Here is a 25,909-nt window from a genome sequence, read left to right as displayed (position 1 = left end):
AATTAGTGTGGTTTAAGAAACCGGGATGATGACACATCACTCCATTTAGGGAAAGTTCATCATATAACACATGCATGTTCCATAACCATTAATAATCAGTAAGCTGTGGTTTGGCGATAGATAGATAGATAGATAGATAGATAGATAGATAGATAGATAGATAGATAGATAGATAGATAGACAGACAGATAGACAGACAGACAGACAGACAGACAGACAGACAGACAGACAGATAGACAGACAGATAGACAGATATTTAATAGGCCATTAAAAATAGCCATGAGATCCATGGACTATGGTACTCGTATCACCATGGCAAAGCAAATCAGAGGTGATCAGGTCATCCCACAGGCGAGCAGCAAATTCACCATGAGCGTGTGTGTGTGTGTGTGTGTGTGTGTGTGTGTGTTCACAAGCTGAGCTCTCTGACATCTGCAGAGCAAAACACAGAGCAAAACACCTGCTGTGCGCTTCCATTGGGCGCGTTACCATGGACGCCTGAGCTGTTTACTCACCCCCTAGCTTTTGTAACGCTCAGCCTCGCAAAACAGAGCAACACTGTACCTCTAGAGACATTGTTTAACCCTTTCTAACTTTTACTTGAATGTGCTGTTGATTCTCAGTAAAATAAGATTTGAAACAGCACCCACAACCACACTGAGAGAAACAATAACAACAGTAATTTGTGGTTTGATATGCAGCCTGTGACTGTGTACAGTTTGAAGAGGGGATTGAGAATCAATCCGAAGGGTCGAATTACATTTCTAAACCGTGTCCAAGGATGTTGTTGCAGTCGCCAATATCTGCCATGTCTCAACTACATTTTCAGAAAAATAATTGGTTTGTCACTGCATTTTTTCATCAGTATTTGTTGTACCAGCATTGTTTTTCCTGAAAATATTAATATATACAGTGGTCTACTGAGGGTGTAAAGATGTTGAGTAGGCAAATGTTTGTTTAGTATAAATACAAGATTTTTGTTGCAGCCTCAATGTCTTTCTGTGTTTGACTTGCAAACTTTTAATGATGTCATCTTTTCTAGGTAAAACAGGAACTAATGGAAAAATCCCATGTACACATTTCAGAAATGCACAATAGGCTAAACAAAAGCTTTTGTTTTTGCCTTGTGTATAGAGAAATCTCTTTTATCTGATCACAGATGCGAAAGCAACTCAGCGGGTTGAGGTTTAAAACATCAAAACAACAACTTTTAAAACAACAGCCTGCTCAATAGAAATCTCTTTTTATCATTGACAATGACAAACGAAAAGCATGCATTGTGTAAAAAGTAGTCAGTAGTAATGTTTATTAGTTTACAGACAGCATCGCATCATTATTATACTCTCCTCAGGAGAGTTTAATTTCCAATAAAAAGAGAAAAAAAAGAATAAACCTAAGAGACATCATTAAATACTTTCCAGTGGGTGTTATAAATTATTACTTCTTTGTTATAAAACCAACTGAACCCTTAGAGGCAGCACAGTTCCTAGTCGTAGGCAATTTAGGTGGTCACTTTTTGTGCAACCAGCTCGTGGGTGGGGGAGGGGGATGAAACGAAAGTGAGCGCCTACTGCCTCCTTCTTATTTAGACAATTTTGCTATGATTGATAAATGTATTTAACCTTTTTTATGTAAGGTTGTGACATATTTGCATGGTGAGGGGGTGAAGCATTGTGGTAGGATGGCAGATCTATTGGGGGGAACCAAAAAATAATCTTGCCTAGGGTGCCAAAAAAACCCTTCTGAGAAGATTACTTAACCGTTGACTCCACATTCCACCTGTCAAAGACTGTTTCTTGACATTGAACATCTGATATGTTCTGATTTGAGGAGTTCTGAAAGATGCTCGATCATCTCCCATATTTTAGAAGTTGGGTTTTTAACAACCAGACCCTGAGTTGTCTTGTCCTTGTACCTTTTTATTTTTTATTTATTTTTTTATTTTTTTTAAATAACCTTTAAATTGTTGACTGATCAACTACACTGCTTTGTTGTTAATTGTATAGATTTTTGATTTCCTTTCCTTCATTTCACCAGTTCCTTCTTCAAAATTTTTTTCTTTGTAGGCAAACCTGTTTGTTTTGCATTTTACATAAATGTGAAAGAAGGAAGTGTCACCGTGCTTCAGAACTCTCTGTTGACGATAAACTTGGAGGAAGAACCAGACGGTATTTGCCTCTTTATATGGGGCTGACAGAACGTCCTAATGAAAACTAACAGCATGTTGTCAAAAGATACCTCCAGCTATGAACAGCTGTTATCCTAGAAATAAAGTGCTGTAGGAAATAAATGTGCTTAATTTGAGTGTTTTGCTGTGAACTACTACCATCGTATACACACTCCAGTTGAGAGGTACGACCACAATTTCCCCTTCATTCTTAGCAAAAGAGCCAGTTTGACATTCTTCATTGTAAGAACAGATATGTCCCATCTTTGCATCCAAACTATATTCACGATATTCTCTCTCTCGCTCTCTCCCATAGTTATAAGTTTTGAGGTAGTCACATTTTTTACATTTTCTCACCAGAATGGAGAACAACCAATCATTTCAAAAGAAACCACACAATCTCATATAGTTCTTTACAGAATGTAACAGAAGAAGGAACAACTCAACTTTTAGTTACAGATTGCTGGCAGTAGCTTTGGTATGCTGACTGAAGTTTACCTCAGTAAAACTCAATATATACAAGCACTACACATTTACACTTATACCAGCATTTAACTAATCCCCGTAAAGATTTGGCATTAAAAGATTTGTCAGTACGCCTTAAACATCATTCACTCCGTCATCGCTGCTGGAATGCTGTCCTCCGGTAAACTCTTTTAAAGGTCAATTATCCAGGATCAGGCATTGAATGCGTCGAATGTTCACAGGAATGACTGCAGGCTGGGAAATACCACAACCGGGATCGTCATTCAAATGTCTTACTGCAGTTGAACATCTTGTCTCGTACTTCGCTTGAAATCTTCTGTTTACAAGGAACATGCTGTTTCCACAACACTGTTGTCTGCCATTTTGTCTAACTGATTCTGGACTGGCCCGTGACATGTGCCGCCTGGCAGTAATTGGACACTCTACGGTCCACAATAGGACACACTAGCCACTTATTACTGCGTGTAGTATTTTAAGGTCACATGACCCATTTTGGTTATAATCTTTTAGATACAGGATACACAGCCCCCCTCTTTTCCATAACTAATCAAATAAAAGGTAATCATCAGCTGAGATGTTCAAATCTGATTGTTGGTATTTAATTATCCTGAGTGTAATGTTAGGATTTATTTAAATAAAATGGACATCTTGTCCTACCTCACTTCTTTAACCAGATCTGGATCTTTCTTATGATCACCCAATCCAACTGACTTGCTGTCACTCTGATTTTCAAACACAACACCGATCTGTTCAGTGTCTGGTGAATATTCTCAAGCTCAAAATATCCCTTGTTTAAAATTCCTAAATTGTGAATCTCTGTGCACTCAACTCCATTTGATGTTTTCAAGACACTTTCCCCGAGCTCCACCTCAGCAGACTGAAGCGTGTCCTTCCCATCCTGGCCTGTCTGAATCACAATACGCGATATCATGGCTGGTTTCTCAAAAGCCATGAGAAAGAAGTTTCCTTTGTTTATAGGGGTCACACCCCAGAAATAATTTGATCCTTGACTGTACGCTTGGTCTGGATCGTGGTTTTTAAAAGCTTTGATGTCAGTATAAACAGAGGCTGGCGGATTATCTGCAGGATTTACGTTGAAGTCATCATCTTTGAGGTGATTATACGTTCCCTTGAATGATGAATACGTTCCCATGTGCTGGAAGAGTGACGGCTGAAAGCGGATGACCTTGTCCTGCATTAGCAAAGTACGAAAGTGGGACAGCAGGAAGTCGCAAGGCATTTCCTGGTAAAACAAAAAGAGGAAGTGAGCCAGACGAGATAGATCTTTCGAGTGATACAGTTTTCCAATATATCCCAGCTTGGAAAACTCGAGTGTCACCCATGGTAAAGATCCTTTTGAGTTAATGTGACCTCGAATGGAGGACAAAAATCCTTTAGAGCAGCTCACGTCATCTTCCAGCATTATGTAATACTTGGAAAGTCTGGCGCTGAAGTCCACCAGAAAGGCGTAGTCGACGTTCTGCTTTGAGCGAAAGCTCACGCGATCCGGAGCGTCGTTAAAATTTCTTTTCAGGCCTGTCAGAGGAGGGTAGTTTTCCTGATCGGCATGAATTACAACAAGCTGACCCTGGACCAATCTTGCTGAAAACTGATTCTTAATGCTGATTAGAGTTTGTTGAACCCAGTGCAGGTCAAAATCAGCCAAAAGAACCACGACCACCATCTCAGCAAGCTCCTTCTCCGAAGACTGATTAAAGATGGAGTGAAGGGTTTGTAGAAGATAGTTCTCTTTCTTTCTCTTCACAGAAGAGAGGCCCACAGTGAGATATTCTGCCAAACAAGAAAACTGTTAGAAGTGGTTTAACAGTACAGTAAAAGTGTGAATCCTGTCTGGTCTCTTGCAATCAATATTCCACTTATAGTAAAGTGTACATTTGTTCTGATAAAATTCATAAATGCCATACTGAAGAAATTCAGCCTTGTGCATTTTCAATTATTATAATTCACACCGTAGTTTAGATCAGGAAATACTGAAACTGTGCACCATCATGCATTAATCTATTTTGTGGTGCTGTTTGTACTAATTGCATTGAGAAATGTAACTGTAATGCTGTTTGCACTCTGTTGTCTCTTGTCATTCATTTGCTCTGAGCTGGTCTCTACTCACTACATTATACCTGCACTTTTTGAAGAAAATATAATATACAAAATAAAATAACATTTCAATTAAGCTGTGATGTATTCTTGTGAAGCAACATAGTTAACAACAAATGTTAAATTAGCACTCTAGACAATGCTAAACTAAGCTATGCTATTACTATAAGCTATTACAATCTTCTCAACGCAAAAAGCTGACGTTTTGGTGGGAGGAAAAAATACGGAATAGACGATTTGGGTGTGTATTTTCATATCCTCATTCTTGTTGGTGAAGTTTACATATATTAACCTGAGTTTGTTCTTACTTTGCTGAGGCGAAATCTCTCCAGCTAAGACTCGAACAAGAGCTCTGAGACAAGGGATATATTCCTGATTTTCCTGAGAGCATTTTTCACTGCTGTAGTTCCCCATTAGCCAGGCAGCATTCTGCAACACACAACAGATCCATTCAGTGTGACGCCGTTGTGGCTAATTTGATTAGTAGTTCCTATAGTGGATATGACTTGTGTGATTTATTCAGTAAATTTTATGCCCAAATTGCCAGCTATGGTTTACACCAGCCTTTTTTAGGGGGTGCAGAAAAAGCTTTGTCATCTTATTAATAATAAGTAGTTTATAGCACAATTACATAAGCGAAATTAAAAAGCGTAAATTAAATATGAAGGAAGTAATGGATGAGAGGGAATAATGGAAAGCATTAAAAAGAAACCACAGGCTTTTAAAAACAAACGATCGTCTCATATAGACAATATAATTCGATTATAATAATAATAATGTCTTTGCAAAACAGAGAAATCAAAACACATTTGAGAAATGTAACCATGACAAGACAGGGAGGAACCAGGACCAAAGTTAAATAATAGCCAAAATACCAGGTCTAACCCAATGCACATTAAGTGTACACAATGTGCTTTATAATGTCAGCAAATGGTAAATGACTTTACTGCTGCTGTGACCACTCTGGGTTTGGTTCTTGTCTCTCAAGAAACCAGGAAACCAGAAACAATACAGCTTTAAGAGCTAAAACCAAACAATGCAGATATTATAATTAATGGCAGGATGATAACTTGCTATGAAAACAGTAAGTTTTGATTGGGCAGGAGGGCCAAAAAATGAGGAAAAAAAGGACAATGGGAAATGAAGCAAAGAATAATATATGAGAGAAGGATAATACTATAATGAATACACTTCAATTTGTAATTTGCTTGAATTGACTAGCGAGTATTTTTGTATGTTTATAGTTTTTTATTGTTTTTTATTCATGCCTGATTGGCAAGATAAGTGGGTGGGATTAGATGTTCTTTTTTATTATTATTTATTTTTTTTAAGAGAAGAAAAAAGTCATTGTCTATGTAACCACATGATGCATCTCATGTGTGGCCTTCGGATCAAAGTTGGGTCATGTGGGAAAACAGACTGCCTTTAAAAAAAAACATCAAGTCTTTAAGATGACATGAAGAGTGATATAGAAATTGAAAGAGGTTGTGTGAGAGAGGGAGGGAGAGGGAGGGAGAGAGAGAGAGAGGGAGGGGCGAAAACAGGCTGCACATATGGGGGAAATTGATAAAGTTTGTATCATCCTGAGATCCTGAGTGTGTGTGTGTGTGTGTGTGTGTGTGTGTGTGTGTGTGTGTGTGTGTTACCATGGGTTCTAGTTCTGGTTCCGTCTCTTTTGCTCTCCTCATTGAGATATACATGCAGGTAAGGATGAGAAGACCAACAAGTGTCTGTATAAGCGTTTTCAGGTGACATCTCATCTTGAAGTCTGCAAATAAAATGCAGGTTACTATAACACACGCACGCTTTTCTTTATATTACACATTGCCTTTACATGAATAAACCGGGTTACATTTGTTATTAGGTTGCATTTTAGTCAATTATCTACCTTATTCAGTGAGTGTCACACAATCAGCAGTTAAAGTCCAGTCCATATATATATAGTATATATAGTTTAGCCCCAAGTTACCAGAGCTTCAGGCATCTCTCTCCATTCTGTGGTTTTACAAGATAACAGCAACATCAGTATAACGATGGTAACGATTAAATCAATGAGCGTACTGAACTCTGTGTCTTGGAAACTGCAATGTTACACAAAACACCAAGCTCGAGATGGGTGCAAAAACACAAGCCAGGTCACCAACTAATTTAAGAATGGTGTGTGTGAGTGTCAGTGTGTATGGATGCAAAGCTGAATTTTTAACCAATAAACAGTTACGCCCTAACAGCTTTAACTGCAACTAGATAAGAAGAAGAAAACCGAAGATATTACTATTTTTTATTTTATTTTATTTTTTATTTCCTCATTTGATTTTCATCAGTAAACACGCATTGTCTAACCACACTATATGCCTACATAGTGTGGACATAAATGGTGTGTTTGTGTTACATGATCAACACGTCAAAAACCGTGGACTTGAAAGAAAAAAAAAAAATACGAAAAAATAGAAATAGAAAACCCAGAAATCTCTCACTACTTTACTCTTTTGAAAAAATAGAACCGAAAAGTCTGAAGCCTTGCATTTTTTTGGATTTCAGACTACATTCGTTTTGAATTGAAATGAAAGTCTTTACAGTTCAGCAGCTCTTTCCTGAGCTATCTTCATTTCCTCCCCCAACTGTTGCACACTTTCACCATTGCCTGTCAGCTATTTATTTCTGTCTGCACGTGTCTCTGTATTTTGTTCTTGTTCAATCATTAATCTTATGCAAGACCTTTATCCTGGGCTGGGCTGCTCTGGATTCCTGGGAAACCTCTGTAGTGACGATGGAAAGCCAGTCCATGTCAAGGCACCATACACTCAGGCTCATTCATATACTAGGGTGATGTCAGGTAAAGTGCTAGTGCTGTTGTGAAGGAAACTAGAGAACCTTAAGAAACACATGGAGGGACACGTGGAGAGGATGTAGGAGACATTTTGAAGAGCTTTGGGGATTAAAAGATACTAAGGAAGAGGAAGAACAAGAGAAAGAAGTCATTTTTTTGTCATCCAAATATATAATAAAAGGTTCTTACCTTAAAGACAGCTTCTGTCCCATGTACGTGTGTGTGTGTGTGTGTGTGTTTGGTTGCCCTTTTTGCTAATAAAGATGTCTATCGAGCACTAATACAGTTCGAAGTGCACTTTCGCTGATCTCGTGTGCTATTCTACATGACTCACTCTCTCTCTCTCTCTCTCTCTCTCTCTCTCTCTCTGACAAACACACACACACACGCATACAGAAAAACACAGAAATTTCAGGGTGTTGCTTGTTGGCACAATTCTGCTCTGAAACTTTTTAGCAGAATTAAACCTTGCGAAATTGACAGAAAAACTATGATATGAAAACAAAGGAAATTGTGGGCTTGTAGTTTATCCAGTCATTTTTACTTTTTTAGTGTAGTAGTATTTTCTTTCTGGAACAAAATACCAGATTGACTCGATATTCGATATTCTTCAAAAGTCCAAAAAAGAAAAATATATTAAAGCACATGATAAGATAATATGATTTTAAGCATAACCTCAGAAAGTGAGAGTTACATGGCCTAAAAAAAACTGCAAATATATTAAATTACAGCTCGGATTTGTTTGGATGGACCTCGTGTCAGTTATTTAATAGTCCTTAATGTCCCATCAATTTGCCCAGTAAGTGCAATGGGAGAGAAAATAGAGCTGGATGTAAGCTCTAAGTGCAGCCAGAAAAATATCACGCTGTTTTTTGGAGAAAGAAGAAAAAAAATTAAAAGAATTGCAATAATACTATAATAAACACTGAAAGTTTGGATAGACAGAGACAGCTTCATGACTTGTTTGGGGATGGTGGTAGCTCAAGGGTAGAATAAAAAAAATAATAATTCACATGATAAAACCTTTGTGCTTAACGTCTGAAACATATTCTGGACCTCTTCAACTCAGCATATTACTGACTACACCTGGGCTGTCCAGTGTTATCTGAAAGAGGTTGATGTGGGTGCAGGTGCTCATTCTAAGCAAATGGAAGCCACACCTTACTGAGTCTCCTGAAAAACCATGGTCATCTAAATACCAGGTGGAATCAGGTGAGGCTCTCATATGACTGGATTGAATACCTACACCCACACTGATCATTTTAAATCAAACACGTGTTAAGATCAAGTTTTTCCTGATTAATAATCTGAAGATATTTAGGAGGAGGTTCTTAGACAAACATTCTAACATATTTGAATTCGATGAGGTTTCCAATGACAAAGCCTTATCACACAGAGTGATTAGATCATTACATAGAAACTGTTAAAAAAAATATCTAAAAATAAAATTTTATGTAGAGGCAAACTTGCTTTCCTTAGTTTCATAGCTTTTCTCGGTTGTACACTGCAAGAAGTGTACTAGCCGTTCCTATCCAATCACTTTACAGCTGTCACTTCACTTGTTAACAAAGCAATCTTTTGTGAGCATTCAGAATCAACAGTACATTACTAGAGAAACACACGGTTAATGAGGTGATACAGGAAAAAGTGTACCTCTTAAGTTTCATACGGATTACATAATCAGAGATTCGTTTTCGGTGTGATTTATTGAAAAGTAGACATTTTGAGCTTTCTTTACATATTTTTTTATTTCTGTGAATCAAGTATGCACTGAGATTCAGGTTGTTTTTTTTGTGCCTGTGAAGAGGCATTTGTTTTGTTGTAATGAGTGTATAAAAATAAAAGTATTGCTCTAATCTGTACGATCAAAAAATACGTTATGAGGAAAAAATGCCACAAAACGAGTCGGCGCGTTTGACGACCTGTTGGTGACATTGGGGATATCTAGCAGGCATACCGTAACGTCAGCATTTTCACGTTGTTTGATTGGATGGTTAGAGAGTGCACTAATCAGTGTTCACAAACTGCATCTGTAGCAAACTGCACAAGCTGAAATATATGTGTGGATTTAATAGCTGTTTTATTTTTTTATTCCACAATTTGTCGTCAAGTTTATTTCTATGATGCTTTTCAAAATGGACATTGCCTTAAAGCAGATTTACAGAATTCAAGAATTAAGGTGGCCGATGTGTATTTATCCCTGATGAGCAGCCTGGGCGACTGTGGCAAGGGAAAACTCCTTAAGATGTTATGAGGAAGAAACCTTGAGAGGAACCAGGCACAAAAGGGGAACCTCATCATCATTTGGGTGATATAAAGAGTGGGATTATAAATCATAAAACACCGGAGAGTGCGAACTAAAATAAGCACCGGAATGTAAGATTGTAAGTAATGTCCTTTCTACAGTCTTATACAGAAAGTTGACTTTATGGAACCAGGAGCTACTGAGCAACTCATAAAATAGGTAATAACTAACTTGTGACAGAGGGGAAGAAATTGATTTGGTTGCAGATAAACTTACAAGGCCGTTTTCAAGACAGACTTTTCTAGAAAAGCTGGACATTGTGAGAAAAGGTCAGCCAAAATAGTTCAAAAGAGTTTTTCAAATTCCCAGGAAAAGCTTAATGCATAGGGGATAAAAATGCACAAAAATATGAGGGTTATATTGATGCTTCTGCTAGATGTATGCAGTTGGCGCAGCTGAGGTTCAGTGTAAGAAGATTTGTTTATTTGCTGCATGAGAAACCTGTCTGTGACGCAGCGTTCTGTTCTACTGTATAATATTGATGGTTTCCATAGCCTGATGATCTTAAAGGGTGGATTGATTCAGGCAGGAAGGAACTATCTTCAGTGCTGATTAGAACAAGGAGTCCTAGAAGAAATAGTTTTACCCCCACAAAGCCTTGATCTCAAAATTATAAAGTATGGGATTACATGAAGAGACAGGAGAGGATGTCTACATCCACAAAGATCCGTGTTTAACTTGTGCAAGTGTACTTAGAAGAATTCATGCTGTTTTGCAGTCAATGGGTGGTAACACCAAATATTTATTTTGTTTCACTCAAGTTTAAGCTTCCTACAAAGCAGTTCCTGTTTCATTTAATGACTTAATAAATGTTTCAACTTACATTTGAAATTAATGGTTCAGCAATGGTTTACTTTCCATTATTTGAATTCATTCAAATACACTATTAACACGAATTTATAAAGCGTTTTTACTTCACAGCATTTTTCACAACTGGCTAGAACTGCTTATCTGCACAAACAACACCGTAGATTATTATTTACAGCAACAGCAGCAGACTGTCAGTCATGTGATAAAAGCTCACAGTGAAAGGTAAAGCGTTCGGTAATGAATTAGAGCTCACACTCACCCAAGTTTGGATCAATCTGAACCTGCTCACTGCATTCAGGCTCACAGGTGGATTTGGGATGAGAGCACACACACACACACACACACACACAAGTCATGTAAAGCAGGTAACGCTCTCTACAGGTTATGCATAGGTTTTAAACCAAGGAATATTCACCACACCCACATCCACTCCTACTTCCTCATAAAACACATTCAACACGACTAACTGTCATGGGGCTGATGGAGATTCTCTGCCTTCCACACACGCACACACACACATACACACACACACGCACGCACACAGTTCCTGCTATATCTATCAGTGAGAACATTACTTCCTCTCTGGTTCATCTCAAGGTTTTTTCCCCCTCATACCATCTCAGGGAGTTAAAGTCAAGAGTCTATACACCAAGCTTTGTTTAATGATCCTAAAGAAAGCCTGGCCTATAAAATGTTTAAAATGTAGATCTCAGGTTTGACTTATTTCAATTAATTTTTAATTGTAGAGCACTTTTAACAATGGACATCATCTCAAAGCAACAGAGACAAAGAGCTTATATAAGTTTTATTAAAGAATGTATAGAGCAAATATTATTCAATATTTTTTTATACAACTTATATAATTTCATAGGCCAGGCTTTCTTTAAGATCACAAAGCTTGGTGTACAGAGTCTTGCCTTTAGGATTTTTCAGGTTATGAGTGCTGAAAGAACAGGCTCTAGAAATCTATCGTTGGTCTTTAGAGACATTGCTTTTAATTCGTGTGTGACCACCTTTCATGAAAATTCCACAAATTCCATGAAAACCTGATGGATGATTAATACTGCAGTGCAAGTTAAATAGTTTGGTTTACATTCCGTGGTCATGTTTTTGAAAGCAATTACTATCGAAAGATCTGTTGAGAAACGCTATAGTTTTACAAGAAAAGGTGTCAAATAATCAATCTGTCTCAGAAACATCTCATTGGGTTGAACGCGTGCACCCGCTTGTCCGTGCTTGTACACATTCTAGGGTAGCTAAGGCAACAATAGGTGTTTGCTCTACGCTGCTATCGGATTTCTGCTGCTAATATCTTAACCTAAACACACAATGAAATTTGACCTGTTTGGGGGGAAAACAAACAAAAACCAGCTTATAATATTTGTAGTGTCTTGATATCAGGTTTGCTGCAGCGGAAACAACTGGATAATCTCAAGAACATATCAGCAGAAAAAAAAGGGCAAAAAATACTAACAAAGAAAAAAAAATTGTGTGCCTTTGAGCTGCAGAATGATGCACTTTTATTATTTTTGTTTATGTACATACTTAAAAAAAAAAAAAAAAAAAACCTTCACAGAAATACATTATATGCAAAAAATTAAGTTTGTGGACACCTCACCATTGATATTGATTGATATCCCAGTCCATTTGCTCTTAAAATATCCTCCTGGAAAGATGTTCCACTAGATTGCAAAGTGTGATTGTAGAGATTTGAGCTCATTTAGTGTAGGTGAGGAGGCTTGGGGTGCAATCAGCATTCCAATTCATCCCAAAGGTGTTTAGTAGGATTGATGTCAAAGCTCAAGAGCAGGCCACTCAAGATCATTGAGGGTGTTGTTCAGGGGGCCCAGGAGTGGAAGCTTGGTGTGTCTGGGATTTGAACTCATGACCTTTGTATCCAAGGTCTAATGCCTTAACCACTAAGCTACCACGTCCTTATTTCATGCTACAGCATCCAAAGACATCTTATACAATTGTGTACCTCCAACATGGTAATACCCATTTGGGGAAGAACCACATAGACCTGAAAATGTCAAGTGTCTCAATACATTTGACCATATAGTGTATAAACACTCAGGACATAAATTTGAAATGAATACATTTTTCATGAATTTGCAAAGCAATTGCGACGTTGGTGAGGAAAAACTCCCTGAGAAGACATGAAGAAGAAACCTTGAGAGTATCCAGACTCAAAAGGGAACTTGTCTTCATCTGGCTGACACCAGAATCATTTCCTTCTAAAACTGTACACTGTTTAGACTGTAAGTCTAAGACATTATCAACTCTTCACTGTTGTCCATGGCGACTGCAAGCGAAGCAATCATACCAAAACTGTATCGTGTCCCCGGACCCACGCCCAAAGAAGTGCAAGCGCACTGAACTCAACTGCCAGTAGGGGCGCCATGGACAGAGCCGAGTCGGCTTGGCTGTCCTGGAAAGCCCAGAGCACCTGGCAAGAGGGTAGTGTGGGGAGACAAGACACAGGGGCGGCAACTGATAAGAGTGGAGAACGAGACGAAAAACTTTTGGCCGCGACTAAAGCTGGCTCTCTCCTTACTCTTTACTCCTAGGCGAAGACGGCAGCAGCAGAAGAGGAATTTCAACTTGCAGCACTTTGTAAAAAAGTGGGAGACTCTTCAGCCCTGCGGCAGGATGTACCTGATCCCTACACGCCGAAGGAAACTGTGACAGAGTTAGTTCATGGGTATCGTGGCCAAAAGCATGGGAGCCTGGGCAGAAAGCCTCGCTCCCACTCCCACCTCCAGAAACTCTCCACTACCCTTTTCTATGCACCAGAACACTCCTTCCCACTTTTATTTAAAAATAAACCACCATTATAAATTCCCAATTCCTGTTTCCGGTGTCTGTGTTCAGTCGTGACCGTATTTATCAGGATCATTAGTATCTCATGAGCATCATGTATAGAGAGTCTTTCTTGATTTCAGGTCTTTCTTCTTCACTCTTTACTTCTTATTTGTCCAACAGATCAAAATTTTAAAGTGAATAAACGTGCAAATCAAAATGTATTTATTAATAAAAAAGTTTGAAGGATGAACTAAACAATCGGAGGTTGAAAGCCAATAGATCATAATAAGTCAGCTGAGTTGAGAGTGCGCAGGACGTCTAACACCACAGACACAAAGCCTTCAACGGCTTCTCGCTCCTCGGGGTGTTGCTTGATGGACAGCATGAGGTCGCCTTGGCAGGTTGGCTCGTCAGGTCCGTCGTGCAGGAGCTCGGCAAGGATCACGCTCCCGCCGCTCCAGCTGTACATATAGAGCTTCCAGGGATAAGCGTCGCTCCGACTATAAGCCAAGATCTGGATCTTCACCAGTTGGAAGGCGGAGTTTAGTGTTTCGGGTGAGACGGAAGGACGCGGGACGCCCAGAGACTGCCGATGCAACACCTGCAACTCCATCCACAGCTTTTCAAACGCGTCATGGGTTATCAGAGGACTCAGAGAGAGTTTTGGTTCTTCTGAAGTATCGGGTGAGGCGTCGGCGTCTCCTGGTTACAAGCAAAAAAATTTGCAGAACATAACCATAAAAGATCAGCACAGTATCATAGGTCAAATGCAAGCCCAAGAACACGTGGAATAGCATGAGACGTTAGCTAGTATTATTTACCTAATGAAAGGATGCCTAGTGGTGTAGCGTCATTATATAAAATATACAACAAAGTGTATCTAGCGTACCTTCCCTCAGGCTTCCATTTTGAAAGGTCTGATCCGGATCATTTATTCTGATTTCGCCATCTCCGTCCGAGATCTGAGCAGGAACGTCCTGCGCACGGCTCTCGGCTCCTAAAAGAGGATCCAGTGTGTTAAAGCTGGAAGCCCAGCGATTGATAGGTTCCTCGGTTCGTCCGGTAATTAGGGTCATAGACGGGTCGGATTTAGGACCCAGGAGAACCTTGCGGGTTTCGTTCACTCCACACTGCAGGAGTCTGTAGTAGAGCATAGCTCGATCCCGCACACACATATCACTGTCCTCCTCTGCTCGACAAAACAGAATCAACAAAGTTTACAGACACTCTGACAAGTTGAGCGGTATGTTTATATTTGTTAGCTTCAGGCAGATATTTTTGTGCGAGTGTGTATACTGTTAACTTAAAGCACGAATATTTGTGTGGGTGCACATAGTTTTTTAAGGCAACAGTGCGTGCTGTTACATTAGTGTTTACCGTCTGACACATAATCAAAGACAAATTAAAGAGTTCCCAATAAGTCCTAAGAAATTATACTTTGAAGCTATAGATTTACAATGGTTTCTATTTGTCAAGCGGTTCCTTTACGCACCGATGCAGTAGTGTACGAGACGGCCCAACATGTCCTGAGTCTCTGCTGGCCGAGACAGAAATAACTTCAGCGATGCTGTGAGCAGTTCCATCTTCACTGCAGAGGAGATCTCCATTTTTATCCCGTCTATGAAGCCCTCCAGCACATAGGGGGCATTACTGATCTGCTCTCCGTGCACTCCGAGTAGCCATAGGAGAGCCTGTTTTCCCTAAGATAGCACGAGAAATACAATCTATTTAAGATGGACAATGACTTTAAGACAAAGCAGCAATGTTGATTTAATTTCCTTGTTTAAAACTCATCTAATGTTGATTTAACATTCAGTTATCTAATGTCCAGCTAACGTTTATCTAAAACTGAATTAAATTTAATATAATTCTCCTTTAATGCAATATCTAACGATAAGACTAGGAATGCACCGAATATTCGGCCACCGAAAATGGGCCAAAAGTGAATTTTTGGCCGAAAGACTTTGACCACCGAAAAAACACGGCCGAAACAGTTTGTTGTGATGACACAAACAGAAACAGCGGCCTGCACGTGCTTGTCGGTGTGGACGTATTTCAGTATATCTGAGAAAGATCCACGGATAGCAGTTTGCAAAACATGTAATGCCGAAATTTCAAGAGGGGGGTGCGTCTGCAAAGACTTTCTCCACGTCAGGTTTAATTTATCACCTGAAATCCAAACATCCCGATCGCTATACTGAATATGAGAGGAACCGCGGCACAGAAAAGCAAAACCCCTCCGAGCATGCGCACTCCGTCTGTGGCGGACGTTTTTGGAAAGGCAGGAAGTTTCCCAGTGATATTGTTGTTTTGTATCTTTAAGCAGTTGCACTTGTTCTAAATGCACTTCTTGTTTTTATGAAAGAACATATTTAATTTTACAACCTTTCAGCAGGCCAGAGGGCCTGTACATTATTATTTAATGTACACGAGTGCATTTAAGTTAAACATTAAAGTTTAAATTTAAATTTTTTTTATCCTTTTATCCAAAAATTGAAATGCCTTGATTTTAGTAAGGTTTGTACAGTCATAGCCATAAATGCAATGGTAATAATAATTGGCATAATTTCTTTCGGTGTTTCTGTTTTCGGTTTTCGGCCTTGCTTCCTCATTTTCGGTTTTCGGTTTCGGCCAAGAATTTTCATTTCGGTGCATCCCTAGTTAAGACTCATCTAACATCTGCCTCACAGTCTCCAATGTTAATTTAACACTTACCTAACAAAGTACATGCGACAATTATAAAGCACTTTTACCAAACATCCATCTAACACTCATCCACTGTCCATTTAACGTTCAACTCACACTCATCTTACATTCATCTAACACTCGTTTAACGTTAATATCATGTCCATCTAACATTATTCTAACACTAATCGAACAACTTACATTTATCTAACACTTCCCTATTGTTCATCTTACACTCGTAACAGTCATCTAATACTAATCTAACATCCATAAAATGTGCATCTAATATCCATCTAACACTAATAATGTTTAACATTCATTAACACTACACTCCAATATCCATCTAATGCATATAAACGCTCATGCGATGTCCATCTAACGCTCATCTAACGCTCATGCGGTGTCCATCTAATGTTCATCTAAATGTTAATGCGATGTCCATCTAACGTTCATCTAACGTTAATGCGATGTCCATCTAACGCTCATGCGGTGTCCGTCTAATCTTTATATACTGCTCATGCGACGTCCATCTAAATGTTCCTCTAATGCTCATGCGGTGTCCATCTAATGCTCATCTAACGCTCATGTGACGTCCATTTAACGCTCATGCGATGTCGAGCTAATGTACATCTAATGCTCATCTAACGCTCAGGCGGTGTCCATCTAATGTCCAACTAATGTTTAAACACTAACAATTATTTAAGACTCATTTTAATTCTCCACCATTTATCTAACACTTATCTAAGACTAATGTCTATCTTAAGCTCATCTTACATCCATTTAAAATCTATCCAACACTTTTCTAACATTCATCTAATGCACACAATCTAATGACTGTTAGATGAAAGTTAATGTTAGATATAAACATTTGATGAATGTTACACTCACCTAACACTTATCCAATGTCCATTTAATATTCATACATTAAACACTCCTGTCATGTGCACCCTTTATTAAACATTCAATTAACATCTAACATTCCTCTATCGTTCATCTAACACCTATCTAATATCTGTCTTACGTTCATCTAACATTCATCTAGAACTTGTCTAACGTTTACCTAAACCTTTTCTTGCCTTTATCTAACACTTCTCCAAAGTTTATCTAACACATCTGAAATCTGCCAAATCATTTGCCAAATGCCCACAAAACGGCTATCAAGTAATTACCAACATTAGTCTAATAACGTAAATCCGACATTCACCTAATGCTCCTCTAACGCGATCTAATGACACTCTAATGAGGAGCTTACATTCATCAAAATTTTACACTCGTCTAAAACCTTTTCCCTTCACCTATGATCCGAGATAGAGAGATCAATTTTTCAGTGTCAGAAACTCCAATTCAAAATGTGCAGCAGAACCCGACCAAGAAAAAGTCAGCATGCAAACGATTGCAAATCAGTTTAGATAATGCAAATTCAGGAGACAAACACAAAGGCTGGTGAAAGTCCGAAGAATAATCGGATTGCGTTTTTTAGTTTTATTTGCTCCTTTTCCGTTTTGTTGTTCGTAGGTCCGGTAAAACCCATCATTCTTGTGTGTTCACGTGTCCATTTGTGTGGGTTCAGGCATCTATAGAATCAAAGCATAGCATGAAGGACGTTGTGTTTCCATACCTCGTTATCCTGAGGAAGCTCGTCACACACTTCGACAGCGTGACACACGGTCGCTGTGCTTTGAGGGCAAAACCACGTCAGGTCTCTGTATGTCTGAATCACAGCTACGCACAAAACAACACAAAGCAGGCAATTTCCTTATTAAGTGGCAGACCGGAAATAAGATTTGTACATGAAAACGCTAAACAATCCATAGTGCTAGCGTAAGTCGCTAAACAGTTTTATGTCCAGCTTAAAGAATTTCTCTCAAAAGGAGAAAATGCTGACAATTCCGCATATCGAGGGACAAACACACACACACACACACACACACACACACACACACCTTTAATACCCAAATAGGGTCTAACGAATGTAAACTGTATAAATTAATAGTTAATAAATTTTATTTAATCAATTTAATTTGTGCCAATTTAACTGACTACTCAACTTAAGTATAAAAAAAGTGTATTGCATTAATTTGATTTATTCTATTTTATTCTTTTCATATTTAATTTTTTTTTATAAAATATTCAAAAATATTGTTTTTTATATTATTCAACCAAACAGGCATTTTATTTACAATTGTTTTAAAAATGTATACTGCTGATGTTCAGAAATCTTAATAATAATAAATTGCACAATTTCGCATTTCTTCCATCTAAAGGTACTGCAATTGTTAAGGACTTTTGTTTACTGTTACACCCCTAACAGATATATTTATTATTTAAGTTTACTTCTACAGCGTGTCCATTATCCAAGTCCCCTATAACTTTTTACAAGTGCATTAGTACAATGGTGGGTCCATAAGTATTTGGACAGCAACAGGTAGTGTTCTTGAGTAAAGATACACTCGGTAAAATATGACTCCAGTAAAAATGTCCCTTTACACTTTCACTTGAATAAAAGTACAAAAGTATTTGCCTTCAAATGTACTTAAGTATGCAAAGTAATATGAATAATTACAGCTGTAATGCTCCTATTATAATTTGTGTCACAATTCTCTTTTCTTAATCAACCCAGTTTATGTGAAAAGACTCAATAAATGATATTAATGAGTCAAACGGCTGATTGAAATCTATGACACTTATCATAGCTCAAATGAGGCCACGGGTGTTGTCGCAAGATCAAGTCAGGAGTTTCTTCCATTTTTATTCCTCTCAAAATCTTCTGCTTGCTGTTGAAATTACACTGAACTGTATGTTGGTGTAGATGCCGTCAAGCGGCAATCAAAAGTTAAAAACAGAGCGTCGGTCCGAGCGGAAATACTTCAGTAAACTACAGATACGTGAAAAAACTACTTAGGCACAGTCCTGAGTTACATTTACTTTGTTACTGACCACCACTGGGAAATACCCATAATACACATGAAACACCAACAAAAAAACAATTCAGATACCCATCAAAACAGTGTCATGTTTAGAAATGTAGGTCGTCTGTATGTCCTTTTTCTTGGATGCCGTCACCTGATTGGCCAAACAAGTCACAAGTCACCGCGAGTCAGATTTCCGCACGTTTGCAAAGAACATCACGAAAACAGATGTCCTTCAGGGAGAGGGCAAATCGTTAACAGTCTGAAAGTATTGGCACCCCCAGCACCAATTGTTTAAAATATACATTTTCGAAAGAAGGAAATTCTTAAAATGAGACCGCGGTGAACGGATTCATGATTACGGCGCAAGGAGTGTGTTATTGTGCGGGTGTTTATCACTTACCAGAAGTGATATGTTCTTGCTTTAGTGCCAACAATCCTGTCAGAATTTCCAAACACTTCTCGGTATACGTTCGTCCGATACGACCTGTGCGGCAGAAGAGCTCAGTCAGGTTTATCACTATACTACGTGCCAAGACATTTTTTTTTTAGTCTATCTTAGGCCCAACACATGCAGGGCATGTTCTTTACTTTATTTTAAAGCATTGATGAAGTATTTTCACTTCTGTATGCTGATACAGACAAACACATCCGATGATAGACATGTAAATAGGTTAAAGTTCTCGAATTTAAATAAAGAATTAAGGCTTTCTGTGGTTTAACCTCCATGAACTATGCAAGGTTTCATGAATATGCAAATTTACAAAACAAAAACACTGCTGTTATGTATGTTAGACAAGCCTAGGTAAATTTACCAACACTTACACGTTTCCTTTCTTTCTTTTACTTTTACACAACAATTAATTAAGGATGATACACAACCAGGCAGTGAACAAGCCACAATTTCTAAACACAATTCATTTGAAATATATAATTCAGTATTTTAAAAAAAAAAAAAAAAAAAAAAAAAAAAAACACACACATCCTTTTGTTCCTATGCAACAAAGAAACCAACATGGCAACCATTCCATACTTCAACACCATGCAATTCCATCTGGACTGCAGACGTTCAAAAAGTACATACCAATCTTATGGTGAGGTGTCCACAAACTTTTGTCCACAAAATCCAATTATTAAAAAAAAAAAAATTACATAGCTAGGAAGCAGGAGTGTTTTTTGATTGTGGCGAGTTGAATGTGTTGTGACTTCTTTGCGAATCTGGAACAAGGTTAATGATTTTCCTTTATCCATAAAAAAAATTAAAAAAAATGATATATATAGAACAGACCAAAAGTTTGGACACACCTTCTCATTCAAAGAGTTTTCTTTATTTTCATGACTATGAAAATTGTAGATTCACACTGAAGGCATCAAAACTATGAATTAACACATGTGGAATTATATATGGAATTATATACATAACAAAAAAGTGTGAAACAACTGAAAAATGTAATATTCTAGGTTCTTCCAAGTCGCCACCTTTCGCTTTGATTACTGCTTTGCACACTCTTGGCATTCTCTTGATACGCTTCAAGAGGTAGTCAACTGAAATGGTTCCCGCCGTGAAGCATGGAGGAGGAGGTGTGATGGTGTGGGGGTGCTTTGCTGGTGACACTGTTGGGGATTTATTCAAAATTTAAGGCATACTGAACCAGCATGGCAACCACAGCATCTTGCAGCGGCATGCTATTCCATCCGGTTTGCGTTTAGTTGGACCATCATTTATTTTTCAACAGGACAATGACCCCAAACACACCTCCAGGCTGTGTAAGGGCTATTTGACCAAGAAGGAGAGTGATGGGGTGCTGCGCCAGATGGCCTGGCCTCCACAGTCACCAGACCTGAACCCAATCGAGATAGTTTAGGGGTGAGCTGGACCGCAGAGTGAAGGCAAAAGGGCCAACAAGTGCTAAGCATCTCTCGGGGAACTCCTTCAAGACTGTTGGAGAACCATTTCAAGTGACTACCTCTTGAAGCTCATCAAGAGAATGCCAAGAGTGTGCAAAACAGTAATCAAAGCAAAAGGTGGCTACTTTGAAGAACCTAGAATATGACATTTTTCAGTTGTTTCACACTTTTTTGTTATGTATATAATTCCATATATAATTCCACATGTGTTAATTCATAGTTTTGATGCCTTCAGTGTGAATCTACAATTTTCATAGTCATGAAAATAAAGAAAACTCTTTGAATGAGAAGGTGTGTCCAAACTTTTGGTCTGTACTGTATGTATATATATATATATATATATATATATATATATATATATATATATATATATATATATATATATATATAAAATTCTAATCTCATTTTCCACATTTTTTGTAGTCAAGCGTAATAAATGGTTTCTATAAAATATCTCTGTAACTACTAAAAGTCAACCTTCTTCCTTTATTTGTAAAGAAACCGAAAGACGTATGTATATATAAAGGAATGTATCTTTTTAAGAATAAGTGTGTATTTGTGTTGGTTTGTGGATATAGAAGCGTAACTAGTGCGTTACCTATCGCTTTAATAGCTGCCTGGGCCAGTTCAGTAGAGACGTCAGTGCAGTAACTCTTCAGTTCCTCTAGGATCATCGTAACGTTCTCGTCGTTCACCAGCTCCACCAGGATTTCCATTTTGCGGAGTTTGACGTATGGCGGCTCTGAGAAATCGCAAAAGAATCGTTTGTAATGGCCGCCGTATGCGGTCGGTTGACTGCGAAGAACCTGCTGAACGTGGCAGAGCGCCGTGAAGCGCATTTCCCGTGCTGCAGCCCCGCAGGTGGCCAGCAGGGGGGCCCGAGCGCGCATGAGGGAATCAGCTTGCACTGTAGGGTGGGCGGCGGCTAATTGCAGGAAAAGGCGGAGTGTGGCAGCCATGACGGGCGGCTGGGTGCTGAGCAAGAAGGTGTCGATCAGGCTGAGGATGTCGAAAAGCTCGTCATCGTTACGGGGACGATAACGCAGCAGGAACGTTAGGACTTCACTCTGAGACCAGCTGTCCAAATCCTTCAGCCTAGAACCGGAAAAAAAAAAGTAATGATGATTTATGATGATGAGACAAAATAATGCAAGTTTCAATATATAACCAAAAGCTGCTTTATAACAGATGCCATGCCTCCTTTATTGTGACTGACAGGCACAGAGGCCATGCCTCCTTCAAAAGGCCTGACAGGCACTGAGGCCACACCTCCTTCATTGAGACTGGCAGGCACAGAGGCCACGCCTCCTTCACTGGGACTAACAAACACCATTGCCACACCTCCTTCACAGACACTGAAAGGTATAGAGGCCACAACTCCTTCACTGGGACTGACAGGCACCAAGGCCACACGTCCTTCTGAGAGACCGACAGGTACAGAGTTCATGCCTTCTTCACTGGGACTGACGGTCACAGACACCACGCCTCCCTCACAGAGACTGACAGGCACAGAGGCCACGCCTCCTTCACCGGTACTGACAGGCACAGAGGCCATGCCACCTTTAATCGGACTGACCGGCACAAAGACCATTACTCCTTCAAAGAGACTGACAGGTGCAGAGGCCACGCCTCTTTCACAGAGACTGAGAGGTACAGAGGCCACGCCTCCAGCTGTAGAGGAATCAGACCTGTTGATGAGGTGATGTGCGATGGGTTTGTTAATGACGACGCCTCCCTCGTGGCGTAAAATCTCCTCCAGAGCACGCAGGCAGTTTACCATCACTACAGGGTCAGGGTCTCTCAGCAGAGAGTACAGCTCGTTCACCATGGCACCATCTGCAGCAGAACATCACCACCATCATCATCAGCATCAAGAAAAGAGGAACTCAAATAAAACAAGCAACGGATGAAAAAGAATGTATGAAAGAAAGAATGTAAGGAAAAAATTAAAATGAGAGAGACAAAACTTTTCATGTTTATTGTTATTGTTTCTATTTGTTTAGTGTGGAAAATAGTTATGTCGCCCCCTTGTGGTTAACATCTGTGTTACACATATTGAATACTATACTGTAAACTGTAATTCTATACAATATTTTAAAAGTTTGGTGACCGATATGTTTTATGTTACTAATTGACTCGTCTTGAACACTAATGGCCATCTCTAAACTCAAACACTTTATTTTTAATTTGAATTGGCTCCTCTTTGTGATGTGAGGAAATGCAAGCCTGCTTTCTTTCCTTTAGATTAGAAAATAAGAAAGTAGTTTTTCAGTAGCGACCCGGCAGAAGTGTAATCTATTTTAATATGAGTGAGAGGAGAGAGGCGAGCCCACAGGACACACTCAGTACCAGTCATGTGCTCTGAATTTAACACTTGTCTGTCCACTATTACAACAATAATAAAATACTTATGCTACTTCTAATACTATTACTGTTATACTACTAATATAATAATGACAAAGATGATGAATACATTACTACTACTATTAATAACAACAATACTATTACTACTATAACACATTACTATAATAATAATAATAATAATAATAATAATAATAATAATAATAAGTAAAAATACATTGCTACTATACCACTAACATTTAATACTTATGCTACTTATAATAACAATAATAAAACAACTACTATTATGCTAATAATAAAAATAAGAAGATAAAGAATACTATACTACTTCTCCATGTACTACTAATACTATTATTAATAATAGCTCGGTTCAGTACCGATCTCAGCGTTGGTCTGGAGGTTGTGTATTTTGGCGCATCCTAACACGGCCACTCTCCTCACGTAGGACGATTTATCCCGCAGAGCGTTCATTACAGGCTGGTGGATGTACTCGATTATTCCAGGCATCCTGCGATCAAAGAAAGTGAAAAACAATATGATTGAACGATATCGATCATAAAACGAGAAACGTCACTACATCGACAATCTGTTTCCGTCGTCCGTACCTGAGGTTGCACATGTTGCGGAGAGCCAGGCCACGGATCATGGGGTTGGGATTGTCACAGTCCTTCCTCAGCGTGTTAATGGCGAGCAGGGCCATGTCGGGCTTCACGCCGGCGAACGTCACCATGTAGAGAAACACCAGCTTCTTCTGCACCACGTCCACCGTCGCGCTCGCTTTCACCATCTCCATGAACACGCTCGACACATCCGTGCCCTCAGTCATACACCTGCAAACGAGATGCACATTCCACACACAGCCGTCAATAACAAGCACTGTACGAGGGGCAATCAAAATGTTTTGAGACTAGTTTGGTAACATGCCACAAGGCTGCACGCACAGTCACAGGAAGCACAGACCTTCATAAGTCAGTGTGCCACAAGACATCATCCTGTGTACATCGGGAGCTGTGCAACTGGTGCTATTCTGATCACGTGTGCACGCGAGTTTCACTATCGCTTTATTAGGCGGATGCTCTTATCCAAAATTAATTACAACTAAGCAATTGAGGGTGAGGGGCCTTGCTCAAGGGCCCAGCAGTGGCACCTTGGTTTTGATGGGATTTAAACTCATGACCTTCTGTTTCAAAGTTTCATGACCTTGTTTTTCAAATCCGAAACCAGTCAGCTACCACCTCCATAATTTATTATAAAACCAACATTTATTATAATAATACGAAACCAAAAGGAACTGATGGAACGTGTGTGTGTGTTTTTGTCTAAGGTGTGCAGCCCGCCTTGTTACCGTAGCACTGACCTGATGACCTGCGTGATGTAATTTCTGTAGCGGAGCCGGTCTGCTTGGACATTTGGATTGGACAGTGCCCGCTTCAGGTCCTTCACCGTCTCCTCACACCCGAAATACGGCATTGTCTCGCTGGGAACAAACAGGGGACAGCGGGACATTATTTCTCACACACACACACACACACACACACACACAATCATGCAGGCATGTTGGTATATAACAGTGGCATTGTTGTTGGTACCAGGGTGGTGGGAGTAGGTCTATAACTGCTGATCTCTCAGGATTTTCACACACACCAGTCTCTTGTGGACAGAAATGTTGATGAGAGAGATCAATAAAAAATGGCCAGATCAGTCAGGAAGGCTCAGATAACCACTCTACACAGGGAGTAGGCAGAAAAGTATCCCAGAACGACACAGATTGAGTATTACTGCTGAGCTTAATGCTTTGGTCCTGACCTTATTTTGGCCTGAGTCTGATTATGCGACAAATCTCATCCAGTTTAATGTAAAACATGGAAATAAATGCTATGATACAGTTTGTAGATGCTAATTGGTAGTAAACATGCTAAATCTGTTACATAACACCAGTAAAAGAGCAAACATACCCTGGATATAAAAAATTATAATTCATGTAAATAATTTAAAAAGCCTTTTATGGTATACATTTTGTCAAAAAAATTAAATTTATACCATAAAATCGCAACTAGATACGCGATAGATGGTGCGTCATCCGGACTCAGCCAATCAAATTACGCATACAAACCGGAAGTGCTAGAGGATAAGAGATATGAACGATACATGTTGCGCTATGACACCTAGTCGCTGCGAGATAACTCGGAAAAATCACAACTCTGGGATTGAGATTGAATGTCATGACTGATCACATGATCACACAGTAAAAGCATCTTACCGTTCAGGAACCGAATCCGATCAAACAGTTCTGAACATTTTTCCCAGAGTGGAGAACAGACTGCATTTCTCCTGCTACACTGTGTTTATGTAGGGACAGTCTGCAGCCTGAGGCCGGAAGTGATACATAAACTTCCGGTTGCTTTTAGCCTTCAACATAAAAGCTTATAGAATAAAAGGGTACATTTTCAGTGGCACATTTTAAAAAGAAGGAAAAATATTTGTACATATTTATTTATTAATAAAAATAAAAATAATAATAATAATAATGT

At 39.1% G+C, this 25,909-nt stretch overlaps 2 protein-coding genes across 6 annotated transcripts; both read right to left on the bottom strand.

Annotated features, from left to right (window-relative positions):
- Nucleotides 1–1,227: 1,227 nt before the first annotated feature.
- zgc:101663 (alpha-1,3-mannosyl-glycoprotein 4-beta-N-acetylglucosaminyltransferase C) lies at nt 1,228–11,402 on the bottom strand. Of its 5 annotated transcripts, none has more exons than XM_046869767.1 (5): nt 7,785–11,401; nt 6,657–6,763; nt 6,415–6,536; nt 5,077–5,197; nt 1,228–4,444 (listed from the first exon to the last, which is right to left on the bottom strand). In XM_046869767.1, the coding sequence occupies exons 3-5, from the start codon at nt 6,526–6,528 to the stop codon at nt 3,312–3,314; spliced, it is 1,368 nt and encodes a 455-aa protein (XP_046725723.1). In that variant the 5' UTR covers nt 6,529–6,536; nt 6,657–6,763; nt 7,785–11,401; the 3' UTR covers nt 1,228–3,311. The 5 variants fall into 5 exon arrangements, with proteins under 5 accessions (XP_046725723.1, XP_046725722.1, XP_046725724.1 ...); XM_046869766.1 differs by having other exon boundaries at nt 10,970–11,401; XM_046869768.1 differs by lacking the exon at nt 6,657–6,763 and having other exon boundaries at nt 7,785–11,402.
- A 2,312-nt stretch (nt 11,403–13,714) lies between these two features.
- On the bottom strand, nt 13,715–25,776 carry ap4b1 (adaptor related protein complex 4 subunit beta 1). Its single transcript, XM_046870055.1, has 11 exons — nt 25,639–25,776; nt 24,736–24,855; nt 23,984–24,208; nt 23,756–23,886; nt 22,706–22,853; nt 21,616–22,112; nt 19,513–19,596; nt 17,819–17,922; nt 15,008–15,215; nt 14,405–14,704; nt 13,715–14,217 (listed from the first exon to the last, which is right to left on the bottom strand). Exons 2-11 carry the CDS (start codon nt 24,846–24,848, stop codon nt 13,796–13,798), a joined length of 2,232 nt encoding a protein of 743 aa, XP_046726011.1. The 5' UTR covers nt 24,849–24,855; nt 25,639–25,776; the 3' UTR covers nt 13,715–13,795.
- Nucleotides 25,777–25,909: the final 133 nt, after the last annotated feature.

Source organism: Silurus meridionalis, chromosome 16, assembly GCF_014805685.1.
Source record: "Silurus meridionalis isolate SWU-2019-XX chromosome 16, ASM1480568v1, whole genome shotgun sequence".
NCBI lineage: Eukaryota > Metazoa > Chordata > Actinopteri > Siluriformes > Siluridae > Silurus > Silurus meridionalis.
Note: the sequence above shows the minus strand (reverse complement) of the source record. Positions and strands in the feature narration are given on the sequence as shown.

Bases quoted from the DNA above. Each gene is read 5' to 3' on its own strand.
- ap4b1 (XM_046870055.1), bottom strand. From the start codon at position 24,848: ATGCCGTATTTCGGGTGTGAGGAGACGGTGAAGGACCTGAAGCGGGCA. The intron at 15,216-17,818 runs GTATGGAAACAC...GTGCTATCTTAG, and splicing joins AGCTTCCTCAGGATAACGAG to GGAAAACAGGCTCTCCTATG. The intron at 14,705-15,007 runs GTGCGTAAAGGA...TTTGTCGAGCAG, and splicing joins TCTCGTACACTACTGCATCG to AGGAGGACAGTGATATGTGT.
- zgc:101663 (XM_046869765.1), bottom strand. From the start codon at position 11,066: ATGACTTGTGTGTGTGTGTGTGTGTGTGTGTGCTCTCATCCCAAATCC. The intron at 6,537-10,969 runs GTGAGTGTGAGC...TTTTATTTGCAG, and splicing joins TCAGATTGATCCAAACTTGG to ACTTCAAGATGAGATGTCAC. The intron at 5,198-6,414 runs GTAACACACACA...TGTGTGTTGCAG, and splicing joins AACCAGAACTAGAACCCATG to AATGCTGCCTGGCTAATGGG.